Source organism: Syngnathus leptorhynchus, chromosome 9 (assembly GCF_054491065.1).
Source record: "Syngnathus leptorhynchus isolate UIUO chromosome 9, UIUO_Slep, whole genome shotgun sequence".
NCBI classification, from domain to species: domain Eukaryota; kingdom Metazoa; phylum Chordata; class Actinopteri; order Syngnathiformes; family Syngnathidae; genus Syngnathus; species Syngnathus leptorhynchus.
In genome coordinates this window covers 2912608-2940250 of record NC_141203.1, presented here as the reverse complement: position 1 = coordinate 2940250, position 27643 = coordinate 2912608, and the positions used below count along the sequence as shown (strand labels likewise).

General features: G+C 40.1%; 3 protein-coding genes across 8 annotated transcripts; 1 reads left to right on the top strand and 2 right to left on the bottom strand.

The window, feature by feature from the left end:
• Positions 1 to 1094: 1094 nt before the first annotated feature.
• Positions 1095 to 11694, bottom strand: LOC147050612 (transcription factor Dp-1-like). 2 transcript variants are annotated; one of them, XM_085920278.1, is made up of 13 exons: positions 11534 to 11694; positions 10713 to 10789; positions 8217 to 8301; positions 7734 to 7800; positions 7452 to 7573; positions 6080 to 6201; positions 5818 to 5983; positions 5576 to 5722; positions 5424 to 5492; positions 3295 to 3446; positions 3003 to 3169; positions 2860 to 2935; positions 1096 to 2265 (listed from the first exon to the last, which is right to left on the bottom strand). In XM_085920278.1, exons 3-13 carry the CDS (start codon positions 8226 to 8228, stop codon positions 2127 to 2129), a joined length of 1239 nt encoding a protein of 412 aa, XP_085776404.1. In that variant the 5' UTR covers positions 8229 to 8301; positions 10713 to 10789; positions 11534 to 11694; the 3' UTR covers positions 1096 to 2126. The 2 variants fall into 2 exon arrangements, with proteins under 2 accessions (XP_085776405.1, XP_085776404.1); XM_085920279.1 differs by lacking the exon at positions 10713 to 10789 and having other exon boundaries at positions 1095 to 2265; positions 11534 to 11683.
• Positions 11695 to 11849: 155 nt separating this feature from the next.
• LOC147050611 (DCN1-like protein 2) lies at positions 11850 to 20802 on the top strand. Of its 5 annotated transcripts, XM_085920286.1 has the most exons (10): positions 11850 to 11948; positions 12034 to 12080; positions 15839 to 15904; positions 17180 to 17240; positions 17315 to 17396; positions 18067 to 18235; positions 18418 to 18548; positions 19301 to 19383; positions 19472 to 19568; positions 19875 to 20800. In XM_085920286.1, the coding sequence occupies exons 5-10, from the start codon at positions 17342 to 17344 to the stop codon at positions 19952 to 19954; spliced, it is 615 nt and encodes a 204-aa protein (XP_085776412.1). In that variant the 5' UTR covers positions 11850 to 11948; positions 12034 to 12080; positions 15839 to 15904; positions 17180 to 17240; positions 17315 to 17341; the 3' UTR covers positions 19955 to 20800. The 5 variants fall into 5 exon arrangements, with proteins under 5 accessions (XP_085776412.1, XP_085776410.1, XP_085776408.1 ...); XM_085920284.1 differs by having other exon boundaries at positions 11852 to 11948; positions 17180 to 17396; positions 19875 to 20799; XM_085920282.1 differs by lacking the exons at positions 11850 to 11948; positions 12034 to 12080; positions 15839 to 15904 and adding an exon at positions 16278 to 16345 and having other exon boundaries at positions 17180 to 17396; positions 19875 to 20801.
• A 703-nt stretch (positions 20803 to 21505) lies between these two features.
• Positions 21506 to 26788, bottom strand: LOC147050610 (lysosome-associated membrane glycoprotein 1-like). Its single transcript, XM_085920894.1, has 6 exons — positions 26414 to 26788; positions 24698 to 24879; positions 24497 to 24622; positions 24338 to 24404; positions 23128 to 23295; positions 21506 to 23046 (listed from the first exon to the last, which is right to left on the bottom strand). The coding sequence occupies exons 1-6, from the start codon at positions 26472 to 26474 to the stop codon at positions 22907 to 22909; spliced, it is 744 nt and encodes a 247-aa protein (XP_085777020.1). The 5' UTR covers positions 26475 to 26788; the 3' UTR covers positions 21506 to 22906.
• Positions 26789 to 27643: the final 855 nt, after the last annotated feature.

Here is a 27643-nt window from a genome sequence, read left to right as displayed (position 1 = left end):
GCAAGGAGTCTGGGTCGCAAGGGTATGGAGACCAGGGAGAGAAATGCTGCCGGTATCTGAACCAGCACTCTGGGCGGATGCAACAACTGTGTGTACATACACGCACACACCTGAGTCAACACCTTTCAGTAATCCCCTAAAACCCCAATGCCCCAGACAATGAGTGCGAGCACATACTGGAACAGAACAACACTGGCTGCAGGGGACGCTTTCACAAGATTTCAGACGGCCTTAAATTGAGCCCATCCTAATTGTGATCAGAGATTAGCTAAATGCAGGACAGTTACTGAAAAGTTTAATAAAAACTATATGAATTAAAATTCAAGGTGCAATTTAAGTTAGCAGGATTTGCTTACTCTTACTGCTCGCGTGGCATTAGAACTACAAGTTCAAGTATCAATATTAGGATTTTGCGTTAATGATTTTTGGGAGGAAAACAAACAAAATGACATCTGGCATTAATCGTTTATCTACTGTTCAGCAGTTTTGTGCTCTCCAAGACAGCTCTATGCACTGGAGAGGGAGAAATCACAGTATGCAGTTATTTTGTTTTCAAAGCCTTTGCTGATGGGTAAGGATAGATGATCTTTTTATACATGCAACAATAAATGTATTATGAAAAATGAAATATACTGGTATTTTGTGTATATTTTCTCCATGTTTCAAGTGGCATTTTTGTTATATGTTTAGGGAGTGTGTATGTGTGTTCTTATGTCACCCATCCACTGACATCGATGGAAAAATTACGACCCCCACCAGCATTTAAGTGGCCCACTAAATAACTCTTAATAAACACTGGTGATGTGTCTTCAGGTGTTAATGTCTCACTTTTGCTGCAAAAAATTAAGAATGTTCTGGACTCCATGTTCTGTGTATAGATTAGAATGCAGCCTCCGGGCAATATGTTGCTCTTGTGGCAGCAAACAAGAGTGAATCAACAGTATCTATGCCATATAGTGACAAGGTATGGCTAAATCAATAGTAAAGCCCACAATTGATTTACAAGACAATTCGTAATAGTCAAGTAATCATTCAGAACAGCCATCCCCAAATGAAAAAAGTTTCATAATTGCATATGACTCAGACCGTTCACAGAATTTTTTTAAAACTATATTTAATTTTAAAACTTATATTAGAATACAGAAAACGGTATTTGGAACAAGTCAGTACGTGTGTTGCTCAGTTTTGAAAAGGAGATCTTGGATGGGCGTATGCAAAGACCTATACAACAATACATTAATTACATAGATACTGTCTGTAGGTCTAGTATCAATATCACTGGCCTCTATGGGATACTATAAGCTAAAATCAGACTTCATACATGTCATTAACAAAGCTTATTTACCTAACAGGAATTTGGCTGATGAAAAGATTACCTCGCTGGTGCCATTATTTTGTAAACACGACCAAGGTGTTTCAGGGGCTGCTCACGAGAAATGCGGAATACAAAACAAGAAAAACTAGCAATTAAGGTAACGTAAGCAGCTGCCTGCAAATAACACAGAAGGAAGCCAGGGTGAGAATTGGAAGAATCATTTTAACCTCTATTCCTGGTATAAAATGCGCATAATAAAGTCCCATCATAGGATGCCAACTTTATCGAGCCATTGTGAATTTGTGAAGGCCTGTTTGCGCAAATACTTTGACCATTGTTAAACATTACAAGTTGTGCTGCCATAAGGTACAGCGGCAAATATGATAAATTACAAACAATTTCTTTTTCATTCTCCAACAGCAGTAGACTTTTTTCAGGTTTTGTTTCTCATGGGATGGCTTAGATTAAAAAGGAGTTGGCTTAGATTAAAAATGAGTTAAATACACATAGGTCAGGTCACACTACAGTTCCCGGAATAAAACTCCTCCAGAGCTGCGATGCATGTACAAGTGATTCAAGAGGCGAGAGAGCACCTTATGCACGGCTCCCATCATTCTTTCAAGACTCATCTACTGCCCTGAGAAAGCCAAACAGAAAAACAGGCATGGGAAAAAGAGGGGGGGGAGGCAAAAGAAGTGTAAGGTGTGTGTGTGTGTGTGTGCGTGTGCAAGTGTGTAAGGGGGCAGGTTGACGTTCCCATGTTGGCGCTTTTGAGAGACTGTGCTTATTGGAGTGGCAAGGTGTACACAGGTTAGTCTTCATCGTCATTCTCGTCGTACTCATCCTCATCGTCGTCGTCACCCACGTAAGACACCGGGGTCTCCACGCGAGAGCCGCTGTAGTGAGAGTCGTTGGAGCTGGATGCCATGGTGGCATCGGGGCAGCCATCGCTAGATAAAGGAAAAAGAATGATTGTATTTTAAGATAAGGGCAACATGCTGTTCATAAAGTTAAGATACATCATCGTAAACAAACATATGGCTTGTTTCAACAAGGTGGCACTCACTACTACTGTAATTTACTTCGCAATGCCATCGGAACAACCCGAGTTGAATCAGAGGTTGAATTTGTTAGCTGCAAAATACGATGTGATTTTTTTTTTTTATTCTACAATGACCAAGTAAGCCGTGTCATGCATGTTTTTTTTTTGTTTTTTTTTAATTGGGAACAAATGAAAAAAATAGATAATTTCATGCTAGTCGCACACACTATTTCTTTAATGTGTTCTTGCACCTGAATTGGCAGCATTTGAACGGCACACAGCTCAGTCCCATTAACTTGCACAATGTTGGTCTATTTAAAAGACGTCATTACAGTTCATTCAAGAAAATTCATAGATAAACACATTTGTTATATGCGTTTGTGTCCCATTTCTGGTTTAATGTGTAGCTAATTAAAACAGTATCTCTGACAATTGGAATGACTGGAGAGGAATTTTGCACGATTAAGGGAGTACTGTTTTGGGGCCGCTAAATGTGTCCCACCTGGATGTGTAACGGGTTCCATTAGCTGATGATCCTCCAGTAATGTAGACACTACTGATGGGGCCTTTTGCCATCTCTGGAGAAGGATAGACATTATGTGAGCCTGTGATTCTCATGAGGTAGGAGCAACGTGCGTGACTGACCAATCACATAGGGCTCCAGAGCTTTAGGCACCAGGCTGCGTGCAACTTTTAAATCTTCTGGAGGACACTTGCCCACCTCCAAACCACAAGCCATGCCCATACGCTTCAGCACCTCAATGTCATCGTGGATCTCAAACATGGTGTCAAAGTTGAACAAGTACTCAAACCTGCCAATCAAGAACAAAATATCTTTAACAAGTGTTTTTTTTTTTTTTAATTTTTAAAAAAACATCTACAGACATTTCTCCATTGTGAAGGAGATGTCAATGTGTGTGGTCACTAAATGGCATACTTGTCATTGGAGATGCTGCAGTCGATGACAGTTTTCTTGCTGGTGTTGACGATAATGAAGGGAAGGTGTATGATGGAGTTGGGTGGTGGAGGTCTGATTGCCTGCTGCTCACTCAACCTGTTTCTCTGAACCAGTTTCTTGAAGGCTATTTGCTGCAATACAACGCATTCGTAAGTCTTGAGCTCGTTAAGTAGCTCTTTATCCATGCAACCATCTTCCCATTCATTCACGGTCAGATCACGAGCAGCCCTCTTGCTCGCCATTTTGTCCAGGACGATACTGGAGGCATTCCCAGGCCAGCTCTAGGACTGCTTTTGCAACATATCCTGGGCCTTCCCAAGGACACGTTACCAAGAGGGGCATCCCATCTACTACTTCCTCATGATGCCAAGGAAAAATGGCACCACTCTGAGACCTGCTTGATTGGCTGAGATTTTTGCATACTGGTCAATTGCAGATGATAATTATTACTCAATAATGATAATGGTTAATAAGTTACAGTTTAGAGTTTATTTTCATGTATTTATTGCATCAACCTTGCAATGGCAGCCTCAGTTGCAGTCTGTATTAGGTACCGTATTTTAATGGACTATAAGTCGCAGGTTGTTTTTTTTTTCCATAGTTTTGGTGGCGCAGGAGCGACTTATGTGAATTTTTTCACAAATTTTCAAAATTCAAAAATCTGCAATGTAGTGAACTCGCGATAAACGAACCGCGATGTAGCAAGGGATTACTGTAATTTGAACTGCAAGTGACGTCAGCGGCACGGTGGTTGTTTACATAAAGGACACATGATTCGATCACAGAATGACGAAGGGCCCCACGTTTAAAGGATTTAACGATTTGGAGTGACACAAGGTTTGCAAAACTTGTTATTTACGTTTTAGTTAATTGATATATTTTGTCTCGTGTAGCAACTTGTATATATTTTTATCGTTACAGTCCAGTAGTTGTTGGCTCGTTGAACTCTTGTTTATTTAAATAAAGAGCCGTTTACAAAATCCACGTCTTTCCTGGTACTTTGTTAACGCTACAATATAGTTATATACTTGATCTCTGCAGCGCACGCGCGGCGTTGTTGACATAAAGTACGAGGAATTTGATCGATGGATTTGATGATTTGGAGTGACAAATGGTTTGATAATATTGTTGTTATGTGATAGTTATTTGATATATACTTTATATATCGTTATATGGGTCTGTGGAATAATTAGAAATGCAACTCACGTCGAGTCCGACGGCGCACGTACGCGGCATTGTTTACATAAAGGACGATCGATGGATTTAATGAATTGGAGTGACACAGATGGTTTGATAAATGTGTTATTTATGTAATAGTTATTTGAATAACTCTGAATGTTACGTCAGGCTCGTTCTCAGCTCCTCGTTTGTGCATGTCACGTTAGCATACCGTATCGTTTAGCCTGTTGTTGCTGGTTCATGTCTGTTCTTGGTGTTGGATTTTGACGAATAGATTTGCCCCAGAAGTGTGATTTATACTCCGGAGCAATTTATATGTTTTTTTTTTTTCACTTTATTGTGCATTTTATGGCTAGTGCGACTTTTTAGTCCGAAAAATACGGTATAGAATATCTCAATGTGCTACCATCAAATATGACTGTGCATTAATTTGTCATTCTATTTTCCTTTGATTGGCTGGCAACCAGGTTAGGGTCTCCCGCCTACTGCCAACTCAACTGGGATAGGATAGAGCACGCTCGTGACCCTCGTGAGGAAAAGCTGTTAGGATAATGGATGGATGAATTCTGTTTTCAACCATTATACAGAGAGCTATAAAATCCAATTAATCGGATCGTAAAAGTCAAAATTAACATCCACACATAAAATTGCTGATATATTGGATTGTATATGGAGAGACATGTTTAGGTTTTCATTTTGTGCAATGTACCGTCCGTCTTGTGTAAAAACTTCTCGTCCTGATAAAAACATACACACATCGCCAGGGCATCGTGAATGTTGGGATGCAGGAATTCTTTTTTCAATATACATTCACAATCAATGTGGGCATAACGAGTTAATGTTCATTGATTTCTTTAACAAAATACGGACATTAACAAATGGGAGCGCTGGTATACCATTGTAGAAACACGGTTCTCGGTCATTTCTACCTGTAGTATGAGCTCCTGAAGCTGTGACTGTTTCTGTTTGATCCTCTCCAGCCGCCTCTGTCGCTCCACCTGCCATCAAAAAAATAATACTTACAAGGATGACACAACAAAAGTGGTGTGCTGTGAGACCTTTAATGACCGTGCATCATCACCTCGAGGTTTTGGCACTCTTGCGCTGAGTTGGTGGGCAGGCCGATCCATTTGATCTCCTTCTTCTCTTTGGAGATGATGTTCATGGCCATGAGGACGTTAAGGGCGTCGTACACACGCCGCCGGATGTTCTTCTGGTCATATACATGCTAAAAGAAAAACACTTTTAAACCTCAGCAAGATAAAATGTACCTTGAAGTGTGTTATGTGTGGGTTTGCAACATTCTGCAGCTGCAGCTCGCACCGAGTCATTGGGTGACATGAGGTTGTCGCCCGAGCTGAATTCTGCCACAAGCTCATCTGCCACTTCGTTGTAGGTGGTGACTCCCTTCTTCTGCACCTTCTCGCACACTTTCATGGAGAAATGTCTCAAGCCCTTTCCATTCTTCTCACCTTTCTTGCCACGCTTTCTGCAGATAACAGAGTGCTCATTAGTACATGCTGTGATTGGTAAAATAAAAAAAAAAAAAAGAGTGACCTCTCCACCAAGCTTCTAAGGGACTTACCCTGACGACCAAGGAGAGGCGTCAGAAGGTTGAGTCTGAGTCAGGAACTGGGAATTGGGTGTGTGTGGGCTGTTTACCAGTATAGTATTGGATACTGTCGGCCGCTGAGGTGTTCCAATCACCTGGAAAAGAAACAATTTTAAAAGAGGCAATTTTATCCTTTTCAACTGACCATATTTCCTGAAACAACCGCAAAGTACCAGGAGCTTATAATAAGTGGACGATTACTTGCAGCAAGGCTTTTAATTGCGTAAAGATGTATGTAAGCCCTTCAAATGAACAACCCCCAATTCCAATGAAGCAGTGCAGTTGTAGAAAATGCAAATAAAAACAGATTAAAATGATTTTAAAACACTTTTCAACCTCTGCTCAATTGGATGCATTACAAAGACATATTTTTGTTAACTAGTCTTTTAACTTGAATTTGATGATTGCAATGCATGCCAAAAATGACACAAAGCGCACCAAATGACAAAAATTTGCCAAGTAGAACAATTGAAGGCTGTTTTTTAAGCTTCAAGAAAGACAGGAAGTCAATGAAGAATCCAGAATTAAAATGCACTTGTACAATTCTTAACAGGGTAACAATGAAAAAGTAAAATGGTAATGAGGACAATTGCACTGGGGCTGCAACTAACCATTATTTTAATTGATTAGTCAATGAATAGGATAACAATAAAAGCTAAAAAAATAAAAAAACATAAAAAAACTCCTGCTTACATGGGGGACTACAGAAATAGGAGAATATTTAAGCATGCGAAGTTGAATTCTGATTTGAAATTAAACTTTAGGTGTAAAATTGATTAATTGATTATCAAAAGGTTTTGCAAGTAATTTGATAATCAATTAGTTGTCAAATTAATCATAAAAATAACAAATTAATCATTGCAGCGAAAAAGGAAATTATTGCAGAAATCAGTCCATCAAGGATATGGAATCTGATCACTACACTTTGGCTTTAGGATCGACTGTTAGATTTACTCATTTGTAGACTTGCATGACAATTATCACAACATTCCAAGCAATATTTGGAAGGTTGACGTGTTATCTTACTGAAATCCAAGTAACATGGATTTCACCTGTGCTCGAACTGAGGCATTGTGAAGACATCCAGATGATTACTTTACCAAGGTGATATCTAAGCTGATTGTCATGATGTATATATTCCTGGTATATAATGGGATGATGGATGAAATCCTGCTGACTGTAGTAGTAAATAAGCTTAGGATCAATTCCCAGCAACTCTACCGCCAGGTCACCTCACAATGATAAGTGAGGGCTTACACAACAGCAATACATGACAGAGAAGGATCTGTGCATTATTGATCACTTATTATTAGAATGATTTAGGTCCAGGTAAATGAGGGCTTACCATGTGTGGCAAATGTTGCATGTGTGCAGCAATATTCACGTTGGATGGCCCAAGCGTTTTGGGCAGGAGCTGTTTGGCCAGGGGGCCAGTGGCAGGCTGGACAGCAACCAAAGACAGGACACCTAACAAAACAGATTATTGTTATTGCTATTGATATAATGTGCAGCTATTCAACTCAATTGTTAAGACTTCAACTGTTCACAGTACTTTTTTTTTTTTTTTTTTTTTTTTAAGTGTACCTTAAAGTCTGCTGTAAAAACTAATTTCAAGAACAGCTTTTACCTTTGCTGGGGCTCAGATTCTGATCAATGAAAACCTTCAACTCTCCGTTTGTTTCTATTAGACCAGCCTGTGAAGGACAGAAATGTTAAACAATATCCCTTCATAATCCAATCATACAAAGTAGCAGTGGGCATTGTCCGGTCTCCCTGAGTTTTCCGTCCCAGATCTACGTGCACCCAGCCCGCCTGTAGTCTGTGAGAGCCAATTGGCTTTGAGAACATAATTTCCATGTCTAACACAGGCACAAGCAGACACACAGCCAAATAAAGAATCAAATAAAAACAACATAGATACAACTTTTATTTTTTCCTTAATTTGGCTGCATGTCAGGTGTGGCACACCTGCATGTGACATGGTACAGCTAAATCTGTTCTTGACTGCATTTGGCTGACTCACACCGACTGGGCGAGGCTGAAATAGGGATGGAGGACGATGCCGCCTCTGCAAAGTAGGTCATATCTTCATGTGATGGGCGTTGCTTACATCTTTAGCCATGATCCCAAAGGACCGGAGAAGTTGAACCTCAGTTGGAAAGGGATTTTTTTTCTTCAGTTACACTATTCAGGCCCTTTAACAGACAGACAGATGGATAGATAGAACAACTTTAATGTGCTAACAAGAAAATTAATCGTTGAGCATTAACATGAACAAAGATCGTGTGAAATAACAGTATTTACCCGCCATGGCCTGTTAGACAGAGACCAGCCAATAGCAACAAAATGCTATTTTCTACCATCTGTGGTAGTTTCAGAGGTGCAACATGGGAAAAAGCTTAACACCAGTAGACACTAACTGACCCGACCCTGTGGTGTTGAAAGCAACCTTCACAACCCTAAAAGTATTTTATCAGTTGTATAAGACACTGGAATCATTTAATGATGATGGTTGATGCGTTTCTGAGTGAAAGCACACATTTTGGGCAATTTCCGCTGGCTACTGATAAAATAGAGTTGGATTACTCTAGTGACCAAACCTGGATTCAGCATGTCTCAATAATTACGGGCTGGTTTCAATTCATTCATTGCAAAAATTTTTGAACAAGTCTTAGCGCAATAAGATTATTGTTAAACACGGCTGCTAACAATCTAGTTGAACTTTTTCAGTCAGAATTCTGGGTCAATCACTTTATTGAGAAGTCCTTGGCTCCAGTGATTGATGTTCTTCTGGCTATGGAATCTGATACCATATTTAAAGAATTATTTCTTGATCGTAGTGCTGCTTTTGATATCGATGTATGTCGATCATGACATACAGTTGTTATCTGGATTCTTCGCTGACTGACCAGGACGAGATTAGTCGTTACGGAAATTTCTGCGTGGACTGACTGGGCGGGGCCCCACATCACTCAAGGGTGTGCTCTTGCAGCGCTTCATCTGATCTAGCATATTATGTGTTAACTGTTGCCGATTGGACATCCATTGCAGCCTGGTTGTCCTGAAAGGGGACACCCCCATCTGCAGCCTCTTCTTAAGGTTTTTTTTATTTTTCCCTAGATAGGGTTTATTTAGTTTTTCCTTGAGCCCTGGGGGTTAAAATGAGGGGATGTTGCTATTGTCAACAATGGGCATGTGGAGCCCTTTGCGTCTTGTGATTAAGGGCTATATAAATTTGACTTGACTAAACACATTGTACATTAAAAATAACCTTGGTTACCCGAATGCTAACACACAATGGGTAAATCCATTGCTAACAATTAGCATCTATGCGGAGGTGTTGTCATACTTTAAACAATGGATATCAACATAAAGCAAAATGTGGACAGACCATGTAAAAATACAGGAATATATTCTTTATCTTCTGTGAAGAAAGTCAAATATTACTGCTGTACTGAGAATAAGAGCTGAACTTCCAATAAAGTAATGCACACGATGAGTCTCTCATAGTGCCCCAAAGTGCCCAAGGCACCAGAATGAGTAGCACATTAGAGAAATTCAATTTAATTTTATTCAATTGTGTCAATACTGTGGGCGTTCAATTAATATATTAGAGTGCAGTTTTTTCTCATTAAACATTACCTTTTACATGGTGGGAGACACTGGGATAGATTAAGGGTATTTCCATTCATTTTAACAAGGAAAGTTGATTTCAGAAATGTGTGGTTGCAGAACAAAATAAACTTGCACCTCAATCTCAAGGCACCACTGCATTTGTAATAAACTAATGGAAAATGTACCATTTGATACACTGCATAAAGTTGGCGTCAAATATTATGCAAACTTTAATTTTGCATATTAGTCTGATCCGCATGACAGAGCAGATGTACTCCAAAACTAGTTTTGCTCAAAAAGAAAAGTGGTTAATCTCTAGGACCATAATTTAGCAAGCTACATAACATTTACACATACAGTACAAATATTATCAAAACTTACTGCAACTAAAGAAATGGATAAGTCATCTCTCAAGAACAAAAATGTGTGCCTGATGGGTTATCAGTCAAGTAGCTTACTTCACGATACCCTGGCCGAATACATATTGACCCTCAGCCAGATTTAGATCGGACCGCATGTTTGGATCCCCATTTGAAAGAATGAACCCAGTGTGGCAGCACAGAAAAGGAGGTAAAGAACTTTTTAGTGGTTATGAACGCACAAGGCCTACTTCAGGTGGAGAGGTGGCGAACTTTGGATACAGGTCTTTGCAAAACATACCAACTTCACGTACCCCAACTAACACGGACAAAAAAAAAAGTGATCACGCCACACGTACAGAACGACTGACGGTACGCTAGGCCCCTATCCCCGATGGAGCACTCTTTTGTTGAGATGCGGCTAGCTAACTGATACCGCTAACCCACCGTGGTTGGATAGAGCCCCGCTGCTAGCTAGCGAGCTAACGCACGCTTAGAAAGCGATTCTGGGCGAGATTGGTCCCGTCCCGTCCTCCCACCCCCCTCGCCATTAAAGTGGAGAAGTCTGTGAGCCGTTTGGGCCAGCGTTCGGGTGAAAGGAGAGTAAAGCGGGAGAGCTGGTGTGCACTTACGAGTAGACTAGAGCTGCTTCTTCGACGACTGCCGTTGTTGTTGGCATTTCAGAGCGGAGGAAGAGGAGGTCTGAATCCTTAGCAAACAGGAAACATTGCGAGCAAAGTCAAGCTTTAGTTTGGGAACATTCTGTCGGGGAAATACTGCCACCTCCTCATGATTTGTTTAAATTTGCGTGGAAAAAAATAAACTGTATGTGACATGAAATTAGTCAAGACTTTAATCGGTCAATGCGGGGTTGATTTTGTCACCTGTCAACGCCAAACGGTGGCCACCATTCGGGGACCGCTACAACTCTATCATAACGCATTTACAACGGTTTTACGCGTTATGAGTTTATACATCGACACAACTTCCATACTAATTTAACTTTGGATTTTGTTCTACACCATTTCACACTGTCTACTATGTTTTTTACGACTTACAGGAAGCCACTGATGTTTTGCAATCCTTCGCCGTTCAAGAAGCACGCATTCGAAACTCTAAAGTTTATAACTACTTTATAAGGGTGAAGTGCTTGTAGAAACCAGTCTCAGTAACAACTACCAACACTGGTAGGATTGGTAATGACTGTTAGCAAGTTGCTAACTCACGAACACCAATGAAGAAGCACCGGCGCTTTGTTAGCCGACCACTAAAGCTAGCAGCTAGCGGCCGAGCTAAGCACAGCTGTCATCGACAAGACCAACAGAGTTAGCTTTTGAAACTCGGTTGTCAGTCACTCGCCGAGTTGTTTGAGAACGTCCTGGCAGTCTCCAAACCGTGTCACATATAAATATATCGGCAGCGAGGCCAGAGGCAGGTTAAAACACGTGCTTACCGGTGCACTCCACAAGTTAGCAAGTGTTGTTAGCTTCTTTGCACTCTCGGGTAGCCTTGCTACGGCAGCGCGACTCTCAATCTGATCTTGGCGGTGTCTCGCTTCAGTTGCCTCTGATTGGTCGCCTTCCATGAGACGACAGCAAAGCAGTCGAAGTAGCCCCGCCCACTATCTACAACGGTGTTCTGATTGGACGGCGTATAGGTTTGATTTGGACAACACTGCCATCTGCTGCAAAGGAGATGTATAGAAAGGAGATAGGTACGTACTTTGTTTTGCTATTGAGAGTATACCGATAGAAATATACCAGACATCGCTATCTCGTAGCCTTGACCAGTGTCTGGCCTCATACTAAAACAAAGCCTCAACAACACACTGTTCAGTGTGTACCAATGGATATAAAATATACTGCACGGTAATTATTAATACTTATGTATTTTATGAAACCATTTGACATGCATGTGATAAACACTTTCTAAATCACTTTTTTTCTCCTACAGATGGGCAGCACAGTGATCCTAGTGGGTGGCATCCCTGCTTCACAATGGTAAGGTTCTAGGTCCAAATCTTGTGCCCAGACTCATTTGTGGAGTTTGTATGATTTCCATGCTTGCATGGAATTTTGTCATTACTTGGGCTTTTTCTGACATTCCAATAGCATTTATTTCAGATAGGTTAAACATTAGGCAGGAATGAGGGCAGAAGGGAAGATAGTAAGAACAAAGAGGTAGAAAAGTCGGTTCAAGCAAAGGAAAGTAGGCCATAAGTATCCAAGAAGCACAGGCCAAGACATTTGCACAGTACCTTATCTGTACTATCGGTAGAATTTGTGTCATGACTAAGTGGTTTACTTTATTTGACGTTGTTAAAAGCACTTAAATCCTGCTGTGTCGTCATGTAATAATGCAGAGATGAAGCCCCCTCATTGTGAAACAAAACTAAACAAAATAAGATGAGGGAAGGCTGACACCAGCAGATAGTCTTTCAGCAACATTTTTTTGTGTGTGGCATCCACGTTGTTGCGGAGTGCATTCATGCAGATAAAACTTATCTGAATCTCCTAGTAGCACAACCTGCTTAACAGAGATGAAGCACTTCAGCTAGTAACTATTAACTGCAGGACTATGTCGTGTAAAAATTGACTTTAAATGTGTCAATAAATCTGGACTTTATTTCTATCAAAGACTTTTAAATGTCATTTTTTAAATAAAGTACTGAAATCAAAATTTAACCTGTAAATATTTATGCATTTTTTACTATTTTCACCCCATCATTAGCAATTCAGGGCAAGCTATGGTCTACCTTTCAGGTGGAATAAGCTTCATACCACTCATGAACCTAAACAAGTTCAGCAGTACAGAAAATGATGGATGCACAAAACTTTTTTTTCCTTGTAATTATTACTATAATAATAATAATAATAATTATTATTATAATTATAATAATTATATTATAATTAATTATAATTATTATAATTATAATAATTATTATTATTATTATAGTAATAATTACAAGGAAAAAAAGTTTTGAAAAATATAATAATAATAATAATAATAATTAAAAATATTAATTATATATATTAATAATATTTGTTTATAATTATTATTATATTATAAATATGAATTATATATATATTGATAATATTTGTTTATAATTATAATTATAATTATAAACATATAACATATAACATTATAATTATAATTATAATTATAAACAAATATTATCAATATATATATAATTCATATTTATAATATAATAATAATTATAAACAAATATTATTAATATATATAATTAATATTTTTAATTATTATTATTATTATTATTATTATTAGTGTGAAGGCCTTCACACTTATGTTATTCTACACCATTCACTTTATTATTCGGCTTCTTCTTTTTCTATTTTATTCTCCTCACTTTTTTGTTCTGCTACTACTTCCACATAATTCCTCCCATTCACTTTTGACCTATTCCAAATATTCACGTGATGAGCGCTTGCATTTTTCTCATTCCAAACATTTTCCGTTGTCGCATAATTTGCAAATTTCCAGCAAACCTTTCCCCATTCATTCTTAATGGCACATTCAACATTTCACATTTACGTTGTTCCTGTTTGAAATTCAAATCATTCAGCTCATTCAAATCACATTGGGAAGGATTGTCAATATTCCCAAGATTGCCACGTTTCAAATATTTACCATTTTCGCAAAATCTGCGCAAAATATTGCAAAATTTCCTTTTTCCCTTCTAATTTCTACATTTTTCAATCAATTTAACCCGTTCCAAGCTGTTCTTGTGCCTACCTATTCCAAAACTTCACACGATTAAAACATTTCACACTTTCACTTTTAAAATTCATGCAGAATTCCACAAAATGTCGTTTTTCTTTTCTAATTTCTCAATTTTTCAACTGATTCAAGCCCTTCCATCTTTTAACTGTTTATCCTATGCCTACCTATTCCAAAATTTCCCCTTAGCAAAAATTCAACATTTTCAAATTCACGCCAAATTTTACAAAATGTCATTTTTCCCTTCTCCAAAGCACTCCAAATTGTCCGTAGGTGTGAGTGTGTGTGCAAATGGTTATTTGTCTGTGTATGCCCTGCAATTGGCTGGCAACCAGTTCAGGGTTCCCCCCACCTCGGGCCTGATAAATGCAGGGATATGCTCCAGCATGCCCATAACCCAAACATGGTCTTGAATCTTGAATATATCCATCCATCCATCCATCCATCCATCCATCCATCCGTCCATCCATCCATCCATCCCTCCGTCCATCCATCCTCTGAACCGCTTAGTTCCCACGGGGGTCGCGGGCGTGCTGGAGCCTATCCCAGCCGTCATCGGGCAGCAGGCGGGGGACACCCTGAACCGGTTGCCAGCCAATCGCAGGGCACATAGAAACGAACAACCATCCGCACTCGCACTCACACCTAGGGGCAATTTGGAGCGCTCAATCGGCCTACCAAGCATGTTTTGGGGATGTGGGAGGAAACCGGAGTGCCCGGAGAAAACCCACGTGGGCTCGGGGAGAACATGCAAACTCCACAAGGAGGGTCGGAGGTGGAATCGAACCCGCACCCTCCTAACTGTGAGGCGGGCATGCTACCCAGTGCGCCACCGAGCCGCTCCTTGAATATAAATCTATCTATCTATCTATCTATCTATCTATCTATCTATCTATCTATCTATCTATCTATCTATCTATCTATCTATCTATCTATCTATCTATCTATCTATCCACACACACACACACACACACACACACACACACACACACACACACACACACACACACACACACACACAGTGGTGCCTCGGTTTTCGAACGTCCCGGTTCTCGAACCTCGCGAGATGAGCCGAGAGGACCCGCATGCTCCGTTCGTTATTACATTCTCGCTACTCTGAGGATTGTATCAACTCTAATCATGCCTCCAAATGAAGCAAGAGCCAGCCTGGTGATCCTGAAAGGGGGATCCTTCCATCTGTGGTCCCTTCTCAAGGTTTCTCATTTTTCCCCTGGTAGGGGTTTTTGAGTTTTTCCTTGCCCTTTTGGGAGCCCAAGATCAGGGGATGCTTTGAGAATAATTGTCAATTGATTGTCTATGTGAAGCCCTTTGAGACTGCTTGTGATTTAGGGCTATACAAATAAACTTGACTTGACTTGACTTGGGAGCAGTAAAGCCATCCTAAAACACAAGACGCTCCTAAAGCAATTCCGCGATCAGACCAAATTAAACTCCCTGCTCACTGGTCCACTCAAATTTTGGAAATTCCATTAGGAGTTTACAAATATTTTCTAAATTTTAGCGACCGCTCTGTCACAATATTGCGACCAGCGCGGTACGGTTGCGCGTTCGGCGGTGCGCTGCATTTGCGCAATCGGACAAAATTAAACTTCCTGCGCACTGAGGTCTACTTCAATTTTGGAAAGTACATCAGGACTTTAAAAATATTTTCGGTGCGCTGCAGTTGCGCGATAGGACAAAAATGCGCAGATGAAAAAATGACGTCTTTCTTTGCTTGGAACGGATTACCTTTTTTCCATTATTTGTAATGAGAAAACATGATTCGGAATTCGAAAGATTCACTTCTCAAACAGCCTTCTAGAACGGATTGTGTTCGAAAACCGAGGCTCCACTGTGTGTATGTGTGTGTGTGTGTGTGTGTGTGTGTGTGTATATATATATATTTTTTTTTAAAACTATTACTAATATTCTCAGTCGTTTTTAATCACTCAATATGAACGGTTCTTCAGTACATGAACAATATTGGTGAATATTGGTGAACTTCTCTCTTTCTCCTCAGCATGCCTTGTTGAGACATCATCTGATTTGATGAGCAATTTTCTCTGGGCCTTCAAGACGTGGGAAGGTGAGAATCTGATACAAGGAGCATGCGTTTCAACAATGACGTGTAATTGCATTACCACGACACGACACTGGGGTGGCAATGGTACGCTCCTGTCGTTTTTTTTTTTTTTTTTTAGTTTTAGGAAGACTTCCAATCTTTTGTTATTAAAGTTATTCTTTGTTGTAAGTTCATCTTTTTTTATGTTTATAAAGATAGTGTTATGCAGAAGTTCACTTTTATAGCACGGGGAGTTGTTTGGGGCGGGGTTATGGCAATTCCACACTGCATTTCAAATGTGTTTACTAAGTCATGCATACAAACAAAACAAATTAAACAACAAAAAAACAATAGGATCAAACAGTCAACGCCATAATTCATAAAGTTGCGCCTTCAACTCGTCCACTTCCGCGCATGCGCACAATGAGCGGCTCCCAACCTGGTAAACGAGCGATAGTGAAAATGGTAGGTAACCAAAATAAACACAATCTCCGCTCATCTTGTTCGCCCCGCGCTGACTTTTAACACGGGCGGCGCCGCGTCTATTTTCTCGTAAACGCTCGCTTCGCGTCCAAATCCCGCGCTGACCAACGAGTGTCATTTCTTTTGCCGATTCTCAACGGAAGGTCAGTTGTTGTTTTTGGGGCAGCAGCAGCCAGCTAGCTAAGTAGCCAGCCGCAACGTCTTTCTCGTGTCAAGCCTGCTAACATAACACAAGCTCGGCCACCGTAGTTACGATCCCCGAGCTACGACACGCATATACGCGTAAACTCACTGACACAATTGCACGCGTGTTATTAACGTTAATACCACATCGAAGCCCTATATACTGGCTCCAATGCTAACCCGGCGATACCCATTGCCACCAACGTTATTACGGTGCCTTTGTTATACCCTCCGTATTACAGAGGTCGCCATAACGTAATTGTGCTTATGACAGTCTAGTGTGACTTTACAAGAAACGTGATGGACGTCCAGTTAAAAGCTGCAGGACAAAGATGGGCAACCTGCGGCTCGTGGGCCTCAGAGGAGAGCTGAAAACAAATACCACCCCAGGGGAGCGGTTATTAAAACCCCTACAAATAGTCACTGTGGCTCCCATTACATCAGGGGCCCGCCCTTGGGACCATCCCAAGTGTTGCCGAGGACTAGATCCCACTCACCCATGCGTCCTGAATGCCTGTGGACGCTGTACTGTGCGCGCTGGTTTGTCTCTGCGCGCTGTTCTGTCTGTACTTGGTGTGGGCGCTGTGGGGTCTGCTCGCCACTCACCGGCCCTTTGCCCTGTTGCCCGCCCAGCACAAGTTGAAGTCGTCGCAGAGGGACAAGGTGCGGCAGTTCATGTCCTTCACACAAGCGGGTGAGAAGACAGCTGTCTACTGCCTCACGCAGAATGACTGGAAGCTGGAGGTGGCCACTGACAATTACTTCCAGAACCCCGACCTCTACTGCAAGGAGTCCATGAAGACGTCCGTTGACCGCAAGAAGCTGGAGCAACTCTTCAACCGCTACAAAGGTAGGTGATGCTATTGATTTACTCAACTGTAAAAGAGGGAGGTACTATGTAGTGTCAAAATACTATCAGGCGTGACCACGTAAAAGCAGTAAATACAGTCGTACCTCCATTACTTTTATTGCTTCTAATAGACTTATACCATCCAGTTGAAAAAGGAGGGAAAAAATCAATCTGATCACAAAATGACACAAATATTTTAAATCCTTCATTATGCACATTATGCACATTATGTACTCGTGTACTGTTTACATTTACAGTGGTGTCAAACAGTTTTTTCTCGCGAGCCGTACTCATTTTGGTGTCCCTCATTATGACTGAACCTATATAATTGGATTGTCACATACTCAACAACTTGATGGATGTCTGCATGTTTTCATGTCATTTTACAAAATATGAAAGTCAAAGTGATAAGGCCACAGATTTCTTTTGCAGTATTGTTATGACTTAGTGACTTATGTTTGGTTGAATCTTGATGTGGTGAATGCTCTTAGTCAATAACTCAAAGAGGGGAGAAGATAAATAAACTATCTTTCATTAGATTTTATACACATTGCTCAGATGTTTACCAGTACCAAGGTCGAAGGCCTTTTATTTCGCCTAAGGGCTGGAAAAATGGATTTAAAACACATCTCAAAAGAGCTAACTCAATTTATTTGCCATGCACATCCAGACCCTCAGGATGAGAACAAGATCGGCATCGAGGGCATCCAGCAGTTTTGCGACGACTTGGTGTTGGATCCGGCCAGCATCAGCGTTCTGGTGGTGGCGTGGAAGTTTCGCGCCGCCACCCAGTGTGAGTTCTCCAAGAAGGAGTTCCTGGACGGCATGACAGAGCTCGGGTAAGCCTCTCTAGGAACAAGTGTCATTGTGTATATGAACTCAAGCACCTTCACTGAGCAGCTGACCTGAAGCAGCAGCAAGTGGCTCATGTGTCACACTTAAATTTGTTTGTCAGCAACATTGCGTGCCATGTTGTGCTTGAACCAAGAGGGTCACGTTGGGCCTCTCTCCCCCCTCGTAGGTGCGACAGCCCCGACAAGCTCAAGGCCCTTTTGCCAAGACTGGAGCAAGAGCTGAAAGACAGTGACAAGTTCAAGGACTTCTACCAGTTTACCTTCAACTTTGCCAAAAATCCTGGCCAGAAGGGTTTAGGTAAGGAGAATCACTCAACATTAACAGGAGAGAACATGCAAGATGGCAGATTCAAGGCTGCAGTAGAATTTTTTTTATTGGAAGTTATAATCATGAGAATATCATTAATAAGGTCATGTTATGAGAATAAAGTCAGTTATGGGATTTTTTTTTTTTTTTTTACTGAATTGGTACTATTACTAGAAAGTGAGTTTCAATGTACGATTAAAAAATGGTAAATACAGGAGACAAAGGTTAGAATAATTCAATATCCCAATGATCATTGTCACACACATCTAGGTGTGGTGAAATTTGTCCTCTGCATTTAACCCATCCCCATTTGATTTTGATCCATCCCCTGGGGGGAGAGGGGAGCAGTGAGCAGCAGCGGTGCCGCACTCGGGAATCATTTGGTGATCTAACCCCTCATTTCCAACCACTTAATGCTGAGTGCCAAGCAGGAGGCAATGGGTTCCATTTTTATAATGTTTCGTACGACCAGCCCGGGGTTTGAACTCATAACCTTCTAGTCTCAGGGCGGATACTCTACCACTAGGCCACTGAGCTGGCAATTATGGGATGGAAGTACAAAGTTTAAGTCTGAGAAAGTCAAAAAATACATTTGTGTAAAGTGTGAATAGTGAGACTGTTTATTGTAGGCATCACTTTACCAGATTCAAATGTATTACATCATTTTGAACCACAGCAAGCTTCAGATGACTTGTGTGAAAAGTGTGTGTGTAGTGGTTCTACTTTGGTTTTTTTTCCTCCAGACTTGGAGATGGCTGTAGCTTACTGGAATTTGGTTCTGCTAGGAAGATTTAAGTTCCTCGACCTTTGGAATAGATTTCTTTTGGTGAGTCAAATCCTATGGAAGCAGTGTTGTTCAAGCAAAATAAATTTAAAAAAAATCTGCAATCTTGACAATGGGTGTGTCATTTTAGGAGCATCATAAACGCTCTATCCCCAAAGACACTTGGAACTTGCTGTTGGACTTTGGTAACATGATCTCGGATGATTTGTCCAACTACGACGAGGAGGGTAAGGAACCCCAAAATAGGCAAAAGAAATTTATGAAGCTTTGCTTCAAGAAATATAAATTTATGATTTTATGATGTCTAACCCCACCTTATTTTGGAATTAATTTCAAAAGAAATACATTTTGAGTATTCTTATCATATCTTCAACAATGCATGTCCACCGTGTAACAAAAATATAATAGCAGTGTAGTTACAGGAAAATGTACAGTGAGCCTTCGCTATTTGTCAGTGCTAGAAACCAGGCTACATATTTGTTAATTTGTTTTTTCTACTCTAATATCTGATCCATGTTTTTCTTTCCCCTTAGGGGCTTGGCCAGTTCTTATAGACGATTTTGTGGAATTTGCTCGACCCATCGTAACAGGAACAAAACGTAAAACTCTCTAAAAGACAAAGAACGGGGAAGGAGAATATTTCTTCATAGGTTTTTTTTGAAGGAGGAGGATTAGTTTTTTTTTTTATTTAAACAATGGTGGCCAACAGAAGCACTTGGAGGAAAGTGCAGAGGGAAGGACATTGCCGGAATGATCCGTGCTCCTCCTGCCGGATCCTCGGAATCTTGCGAATGCACTCCGCTCCAGAACGGACACTGACGCAGCGCCGAGACGATCGTAAACGGACTGGAAAAGAAAAGACAAAGGAGTGCTCATGACACCAGCACCACAAATTGACCGTACATACTGTATTTACAAAAGAGAATTATATGAAGAATAATATAATTGTGATCCTGTTTATAAATCATTCTTTTATGTACACTTCAAAGATGTCTCATGGGTTTGATATGATCGGTCAGTGTAGTGCGTCGCCTTCAAGCTGTGATCGGCGTCATCTCCGTTGGTACTTGATGTGATATGTCCACACAAACAAACAAAAAAAAACAACACATGCTTTCTTTTAAAATCTTTCACCAAGGAAAGTTTTATAGTAACCACTTGGAAAGCTTGCAATAGCGATGGGCTTTCAGGAATGATTAACCATCTCTTGAAGGGATTGATTGATTCACTCTAGTTTGCTGTTACAAACATTCAAGATGAATCAAATAATTGAACCCAAGGCATTGTCACTTGTTTGGCAGCGCCATAGCAGTTTTGAGCTATTCTGAAGCCACAGTGCAAAATAAATAATAAACCAGCCTTACTATTATTACAACTGATATCTTTCTGTTCAATATTGTTACAGGTAGAGACAAATGAACATTCATGTAAGTACAGTATATTGCTCCATTTAAAGATCAATAAAAGCATGCGTTTTTTCATAATCGTACATGGATTTAGCTCTTATCCTGTCTAGTTTTCATGCCCAAGTCGTATTAGAAATTATTTAGCTCTCCAACTACCATTATAACGACCAAGTAGGTTGACGAGTAGATTGCATAAAAAATGCTTAATTTCAATTTCTAAGCCAATAACATGCAGTTTGAACATTTGTATTAAAATCGAAAATTAACTACAATAATGAACCACATAAATGTTAAATGACAAATACTTAAAATTATGTTGATTCAAGACCAATAGAATACTTGAGCATGAGAAGCATTCTTGTCACTTTATGGCAGTTATGAGCTACGTTTCAAACTTAGAAATGAACGTCCTTGTGCAGGGACCGTTTTTGTGCCACAAGAGGGAGTCCCCCCCCCCCCACCACACTTCGAAAATCACTGCTCCCTCCATTTGATAATACGTAGAGGTGAAATGCAAAGCCAAGACTGGGACCTTAGTGCTTGGCTTTGCGCAGGATTTCAATTTTGCTTCAGTGTTCAGATGCACTTTTGCCAGTCAAGGACCAGATACTCAATGTTCAAACTGACAGTTTTTTGCAAGTCCAGGACGGGTTTCTTTTTCTGCCCACAACACGGTGTAATTACAAGTGCTGACAGAATCGTGGAGTTTTGTGATGTAATGACTGATTATCCCTATCTAAACTGAAGTGAAGGCAAACTAAAGGAGAATCTTTCAAATGACTTTTATTGACCATCAATTAGAAAACATCTCAAATAATCAATTAAAACTAGCAGACACAAAAACACCAAAAAGGGATCAAGATGAGCAACAGTAAAGAAAATGCTTCACAAAAAATTCTTAGCACGATGCCATGATAACACATTTTACATACAGCTCTGTACAAGAAAATGTGACGACAGAGCAGGTACTGTACCTCTGTAGTAACATTACATCACATGATGCAGCAGGGAAGGCACTGATAAGAAACACTGACGTAAGCATTTTGGCCACTTGAGTTTGAAAAGTGAATGTAAGCACAAAGTGAACAAAGTGTGTAACAGAGAACTACACTAATAACAAAGTGAGGGACAAATGCAACATGCAGGTTTCCCTTGACTTGTGCAAATTCAGAATTGTAGTCAAATTTGGACATATTTTGAAGGTTTAAAAAAAAAAAAAAAAAGCTTCTGGAATACATCTATCTAAGAGAGAGCTTTTAAGCATTCACCTAACAAAAAGGGCAACCAAAAATATCTAATGGACCCACGAAGCCCTGAGCCTCAGGGCCTGAGGCATTCCCCAAAATGTTAAAACGTATGATTGACTAATCTTGCTTCATCAGTGGGAAAAATGTATACTCAGTTAATCGAGCCCAAACCCAGAATTTGTGTTGTTAATATTAAAAATGTTAAGATATTTTTTATTATTAACCAATAAAACAAGTTAACAGAGGAAAGCCTTGACTCAGGGTGCCCCAAACATCTGATTTAGGGATTGGCATTTTTTTTTTTTAATGGGAATTAACTGATCTTAACGTCAGATTGATGAACACACTAATAATTAAATGCATCTGAATGAGCATTAATTTAATTAATTTGCCAGGGTGCTGCCCCCCCCCCCCTCCCTTAGTAGATGTGCGTAACAGCTACAACATTCCCATTGGGCCATTCCTGAGACTTCGTAATCATGACTAAACAAGCAGCCAACATTGAGGTACCTAGTGAGTAATATATGTAACCAAATGTGAAACTCCAAACAAAACCATAGTATCTTTACGACAACAAACATCAGTTAATGTCCCTTAAAGACAACCACTAAAGGTTGCCACCCAAAATGAGCAAAAAGTTCCCTGAAATTCCAAAATTCCCTTTACAAAACTAATAAATAGAACACAATAATAAAGATTCTTCCGTTGGTTGCCAGATATTTCCTCACAAATCTAACATCCCTTTTATCATTAAGCTTATGCATCCCCAGTGTTAAGGAAGGTTCTGGGCGTTCCCAGCGTTAAGCAAGGATACAGGAGTGTGGAGCACACGGAGAGTATGTGGCGTGTCAAACGTGACAGTGGTTAATGGTAGCGAGGGAGATCTCTGGTTATATTTGAGAGGACACCAGTTCAAATGGTCTGGTAGCCAGCATGGCTCCTCCTCCGACCGATGAGGTAGGCAACCAGCACGATGAGGACAAGGCCAGCCAGGGCCGCCCCGACGACGATGGCGATCAGCATGTCATCTTCATCCAGCTGGCAGTGCTCGGCTAAAACAGTGGGTGGGGGTGGGAACTGAAATCAACCAAAAGGCTGGCAGGAAAAAAAGGCACTTGCTGGAGATGGTTTACCTGTGCCAAACTTGTTCTGGGTGAGGCCGAAGGGCTGCACCTGCAACTGGAAGGTGTTGATGGACAAGGCCTGGACCACATCAAGAGTCTGCTCCTCGTGGCACATGTACGAGAATCCCAGGGTTCCCCGAAGGTAGTCCAGGCTGCTGTTATGTGCTAAAAAGAGTTCTGATACAACACACAGGACAGTTTCACCACTACTTTGATCATAGGTTTGGCACAACTTTTATGTTCTTTATAAAAATGGCAGTGAATTATAGGCTGGAGCTATCAAATATGTTTGGAATTGATTATTCTTGCAATTATTTTATCCATGTATCTAATAAGCCAGTGTTTCTCTAAATTTTAAATAAATGATCAGATAAAATGCTGAAAAATAATTTGAATAATCCCAGTAACATTATGAGACCACAGGTTATGTTCACGCTGCAGTTCAATTCTGATTTTTATTTCTGGCCTGGGCCACTTCATATGTGGTCCTAGATCAGATATGTATCGGATTTTTTGCAATGATTGCACCCTGAGGTTATCATCATGAATGACATTTTGTTCTTGAAAAAAAGTATTTGTGAGGTACAGTAATATTAATGTTTCTCAGTTAAATACTAAAATGATTCAAATGAATTCCACAAAAACAATGCATCAAACATGAAATTTAACTATATTCTAGTCCAATCAAATAGACTGGACTGTACTCTAAGTGTGTTGTACTGGGTGGGGGGGGGGGATACTGAACTGCAAGTGAAAAGTAAACTGTGAACTAGATTAAACAATTTGAAACAGACTAAATTGTCAAATTACAAGATTCATTTTAATATGTAATTTTAAATAAATTTAGTCATGTTCACATAGCACAAGTGGTTGTTGTCTCACACTTTGAGAATCACTGAAAGAATTTATTAAAATGTATTCTTTACTTAAATCTGCTGCAAGTAAATATTTGACAGTTTATTGATTAATTTATTGTTGATGTGATATTGCTTAATGAGTAAACAAAAACAAATAACTAAGCAACATGATATTAGAGGGAGTGATTTACTCACCAACATTTTTGAAACTGAGGTATTGGCATATTGACTGATGTGAAAGGCTACTAGTTTGATGTACTTTGAGGCTAGATTACTCTCGTTGGAGTTTAATTCAAAAAGCCTCTTCGTTGCAATTCTTTAGATCTTGTGGGTGTACCTAATGTTGTGTCCAGGAAACTCACCTTTCATGTCTGGCCAATCTGCTGACAGAGAAATTTCACTCAAGTGGTACTTATTGGACGTAGAGTTCTGGAGGGAAAATGAGACAGTTCAAGACTATGTCTGCATTTGCTACCATTGTAGCGGTCTCATGAAAAGAAACACATCTTAATAAAACTTACAAGCGTGAAATAAAAGGTCAGGTTGGTTTTATTAGCGTCCGTCAAGAGTCGCAGGATTGCGCTGTCTGCGTTACATGATCCTGAAGCTTTTGTGGCGTTGGGCTCAAGATTGACGACATGCACTGTCTGCAGATCCAGAGAGACTGACCGTTAAGCATTTTGCATTGGGAGATAAACAACAGTTCATCCGGATGCAAGCACCTGGTTTGAAGAGGAGGAGTTGAAGCTGATGTTAAGCTGAAGGCCCATGTACGCCAGCAAGCAGACACTACCATTGGTGCTGGTCACCTGGTAGTGCCCTGTCACCGGTCTGCCAGGCTCTTTGTGCGGCGCCTCGGTGGATGGTGCCACGGTAGCCAAACCCTGATGCACGGCTATAGCGGCTTCAATCACGTCACACAAACCAATACATCAATTTTTAAGACTGCTGATCTGTATTACAAAAATTAATTCAGAATATTACAGGTAAGCCTTTTGGAGCAGTGGCTCCAGTGGACTTTACAGAATCTGCACTGGCCTGGTACCTTCATGATGTAATGCATCAAGTTTCCACAATTATTTTAAATTTAAGCATCTTTATATTTTATTGGTTAAGCCTTTAATACTACTTTGGTATCGTTACTTTTTGGCATGTTGTTTTTTTGCGGTCGAAAATCAAATTGAATATTTATTATTTCACGTATTCTGTACTTTGCATCTTATTTAAGCTTTTCCATATGGAAGAATTAGACCTGCCACTCTACGCAAAAAAAATGTGCACGGTATGGTAAAAAGATTAATGATAATTAGTCAAAATATTTGGTTCGGTCGGGAAGGCAGCAGTAAACTGAAGTGGTATTACTGACTTATGTAACCACAGCAATCAGGTTATATTTCTCAATATTAACATTGAAAACACAAATAGGCCATAAATAGGGGGAAAAAAATCTAAATTGTGACAGAGTGCTAAAAGTTCAAATGAAATGCAGCATAAAATGTCATTTTATTACAGAAAAAAACTAAAAAGTACTTGCTGCCCTTGTACAGTCATGAATTACCTGTGATGACTTAAAGCAATACATTAATATTATTGACCACACCCAAGTTTGATTACCTCCAGAGCTGTTCAATTCAAAAATCATGAATAGAACCAGTCTGACAAAATTAAGTCAGCAAAACACCAACTTGGGAAAAACTAACAACTATGAACTAACAAAATGAATGCATCTGTTTTGTTAAATCTGGCATGAATGTAAGGGAGCAAAAAATAAATAAAATAAATCTTTCCAACGGTTAAACCTGGTGGTCGTGTCTGTCTGGGGCTGCTTTATTACTCCAGCACGTGGTCAATCTACTGTTATTGATGAACCATGAATTCTGCTCTTTACCAGAACCCAAAAGGAAGGTTTTGGACAGGAATCCAATTAAATTGCTGTGGCAAAACGGTCGTTTACGCGCAGAAACAGAATCTAAGAAAATGTGAAGAGTGGGTCAAAACATCTGCATTGAATGTGAAAGACTGATGGCATTTGATTCAGGTGTTTGTGTTGACTATGGCTCAACCAATGTAGTTTAGGGGGAAAGTGATTGATTAAGGTTAAATTGATAATATATTTATATACAATACATATATTGATATACTTTCTTTGAATACTCCTTTGTGGCGTCAGTTTTGGTCTACCGTTATCGTTTGAAATCTCACATCATTGTCATGAAAACAAAATGAGGCAGGTATTGGTATGTGGGATTACAAACATACATGCGTGACGAAGTAGCATGTCCCTGCGCCCAAAAAAACCCCCAAAATTTTATTAAAAGCACATTTATCATAACATTACATACAACTTGCTGGGTCACATGCGTTATGGTTCTGACCTTTCGTACTTGCGTGACGTCGACAAAATGCGTTTTGTTTACCTCAGATAAATCAATACATACCTAAAATAAGATGCAGGGTAAATGTCAGCCACCGTATCTGGACACCACCGGTAGTCGTCATGTTTGTCTCCCAGTTGGTGCTGGTGAGAGTGTGGTCGAAAAAGAGCTCAACAACTTGAGCTAACAGAGCTGGATGCTAACTATCTGGATGCTAACGTCAGCGTCAAAACGAGCCCGGAACGAGTAAAAGCTCTGGGTACTGACAAAAAAAAAAATTGTCAAAGCGCTGTCGTTGCGCTCCAAAGTCCAGTTAAATGACCAAAGCTGTTGCGTTAGCGTGTGTCAACGCCGAAATTTGCGTTGCTTGATTTGGACTTCGACTAAGAAGAGTATGGCCAAAGACTAACAACAGGATCATGTGACTCCTGATTATAAAACGGCTCAAAAATCACGTGATGCAGAGTGCCGGTTTCCTATTCGATTACAGACATGTCAGTCAATAAAACACCCACCCTCCCCCAAACTTTAGATTGCGTTTTTTGGACACTTTTTAGTACAGTAACCAATTTAAACAATCATTTAGGTAGATTCAATAAATGGCTACATTATAATTTTGTATTTCCCCCAAAAAGTTTGAGCGATGGCAGCAAGGATGATTCTATGATCAGAGGTTAACAATCGTGATAAATTCCACTACATTTTAACACAATTTCATTCTTACATTTATGAAAAAAATGAGTCTTTAGGAAAGTGTGATCACATTAGACCATCAAATTTGATATCCATCCATCTTCTTCCGCTTATCCGGGGTCGGGTCGCGGGGGCAGCAGCTGTAGGAGGGACTTCCAGACTTCCCTCTCCCCAGCCACTTCATCCAGTTCATCCCGGGCGATCCAAAGGCGTTCCCAGGCCAGCCGAGAGACATAGTCTCTCCAGCGCATCCTGGGTCGTCCTCGGGGTCTCCTATCCAATCTGATAAAGGTTATTTAAATGTTGAGCCACATCAAAACCATACGTCATTGGCACAGATATGTGCAATCAATAAATCATTATTTTGAGAAAAATCAAGTGTGAAATTTAACTATTTCCTTCGGCATCACTAGTGATCTCCCATGGCAAGTGCCCCAGAATCAGAAGACTGAGTGGTTGCAGAACCAACTGTTTGACTTGGTAGCAAGACCTAACTACAGTAACTAGCACTATATAGAACATGCTTGCTTTTAATTAAAAGTCACTCGAGACAACATTTCACTCTGTTGTCTGAACTCTCTGTGCAACTTGCACCAACCA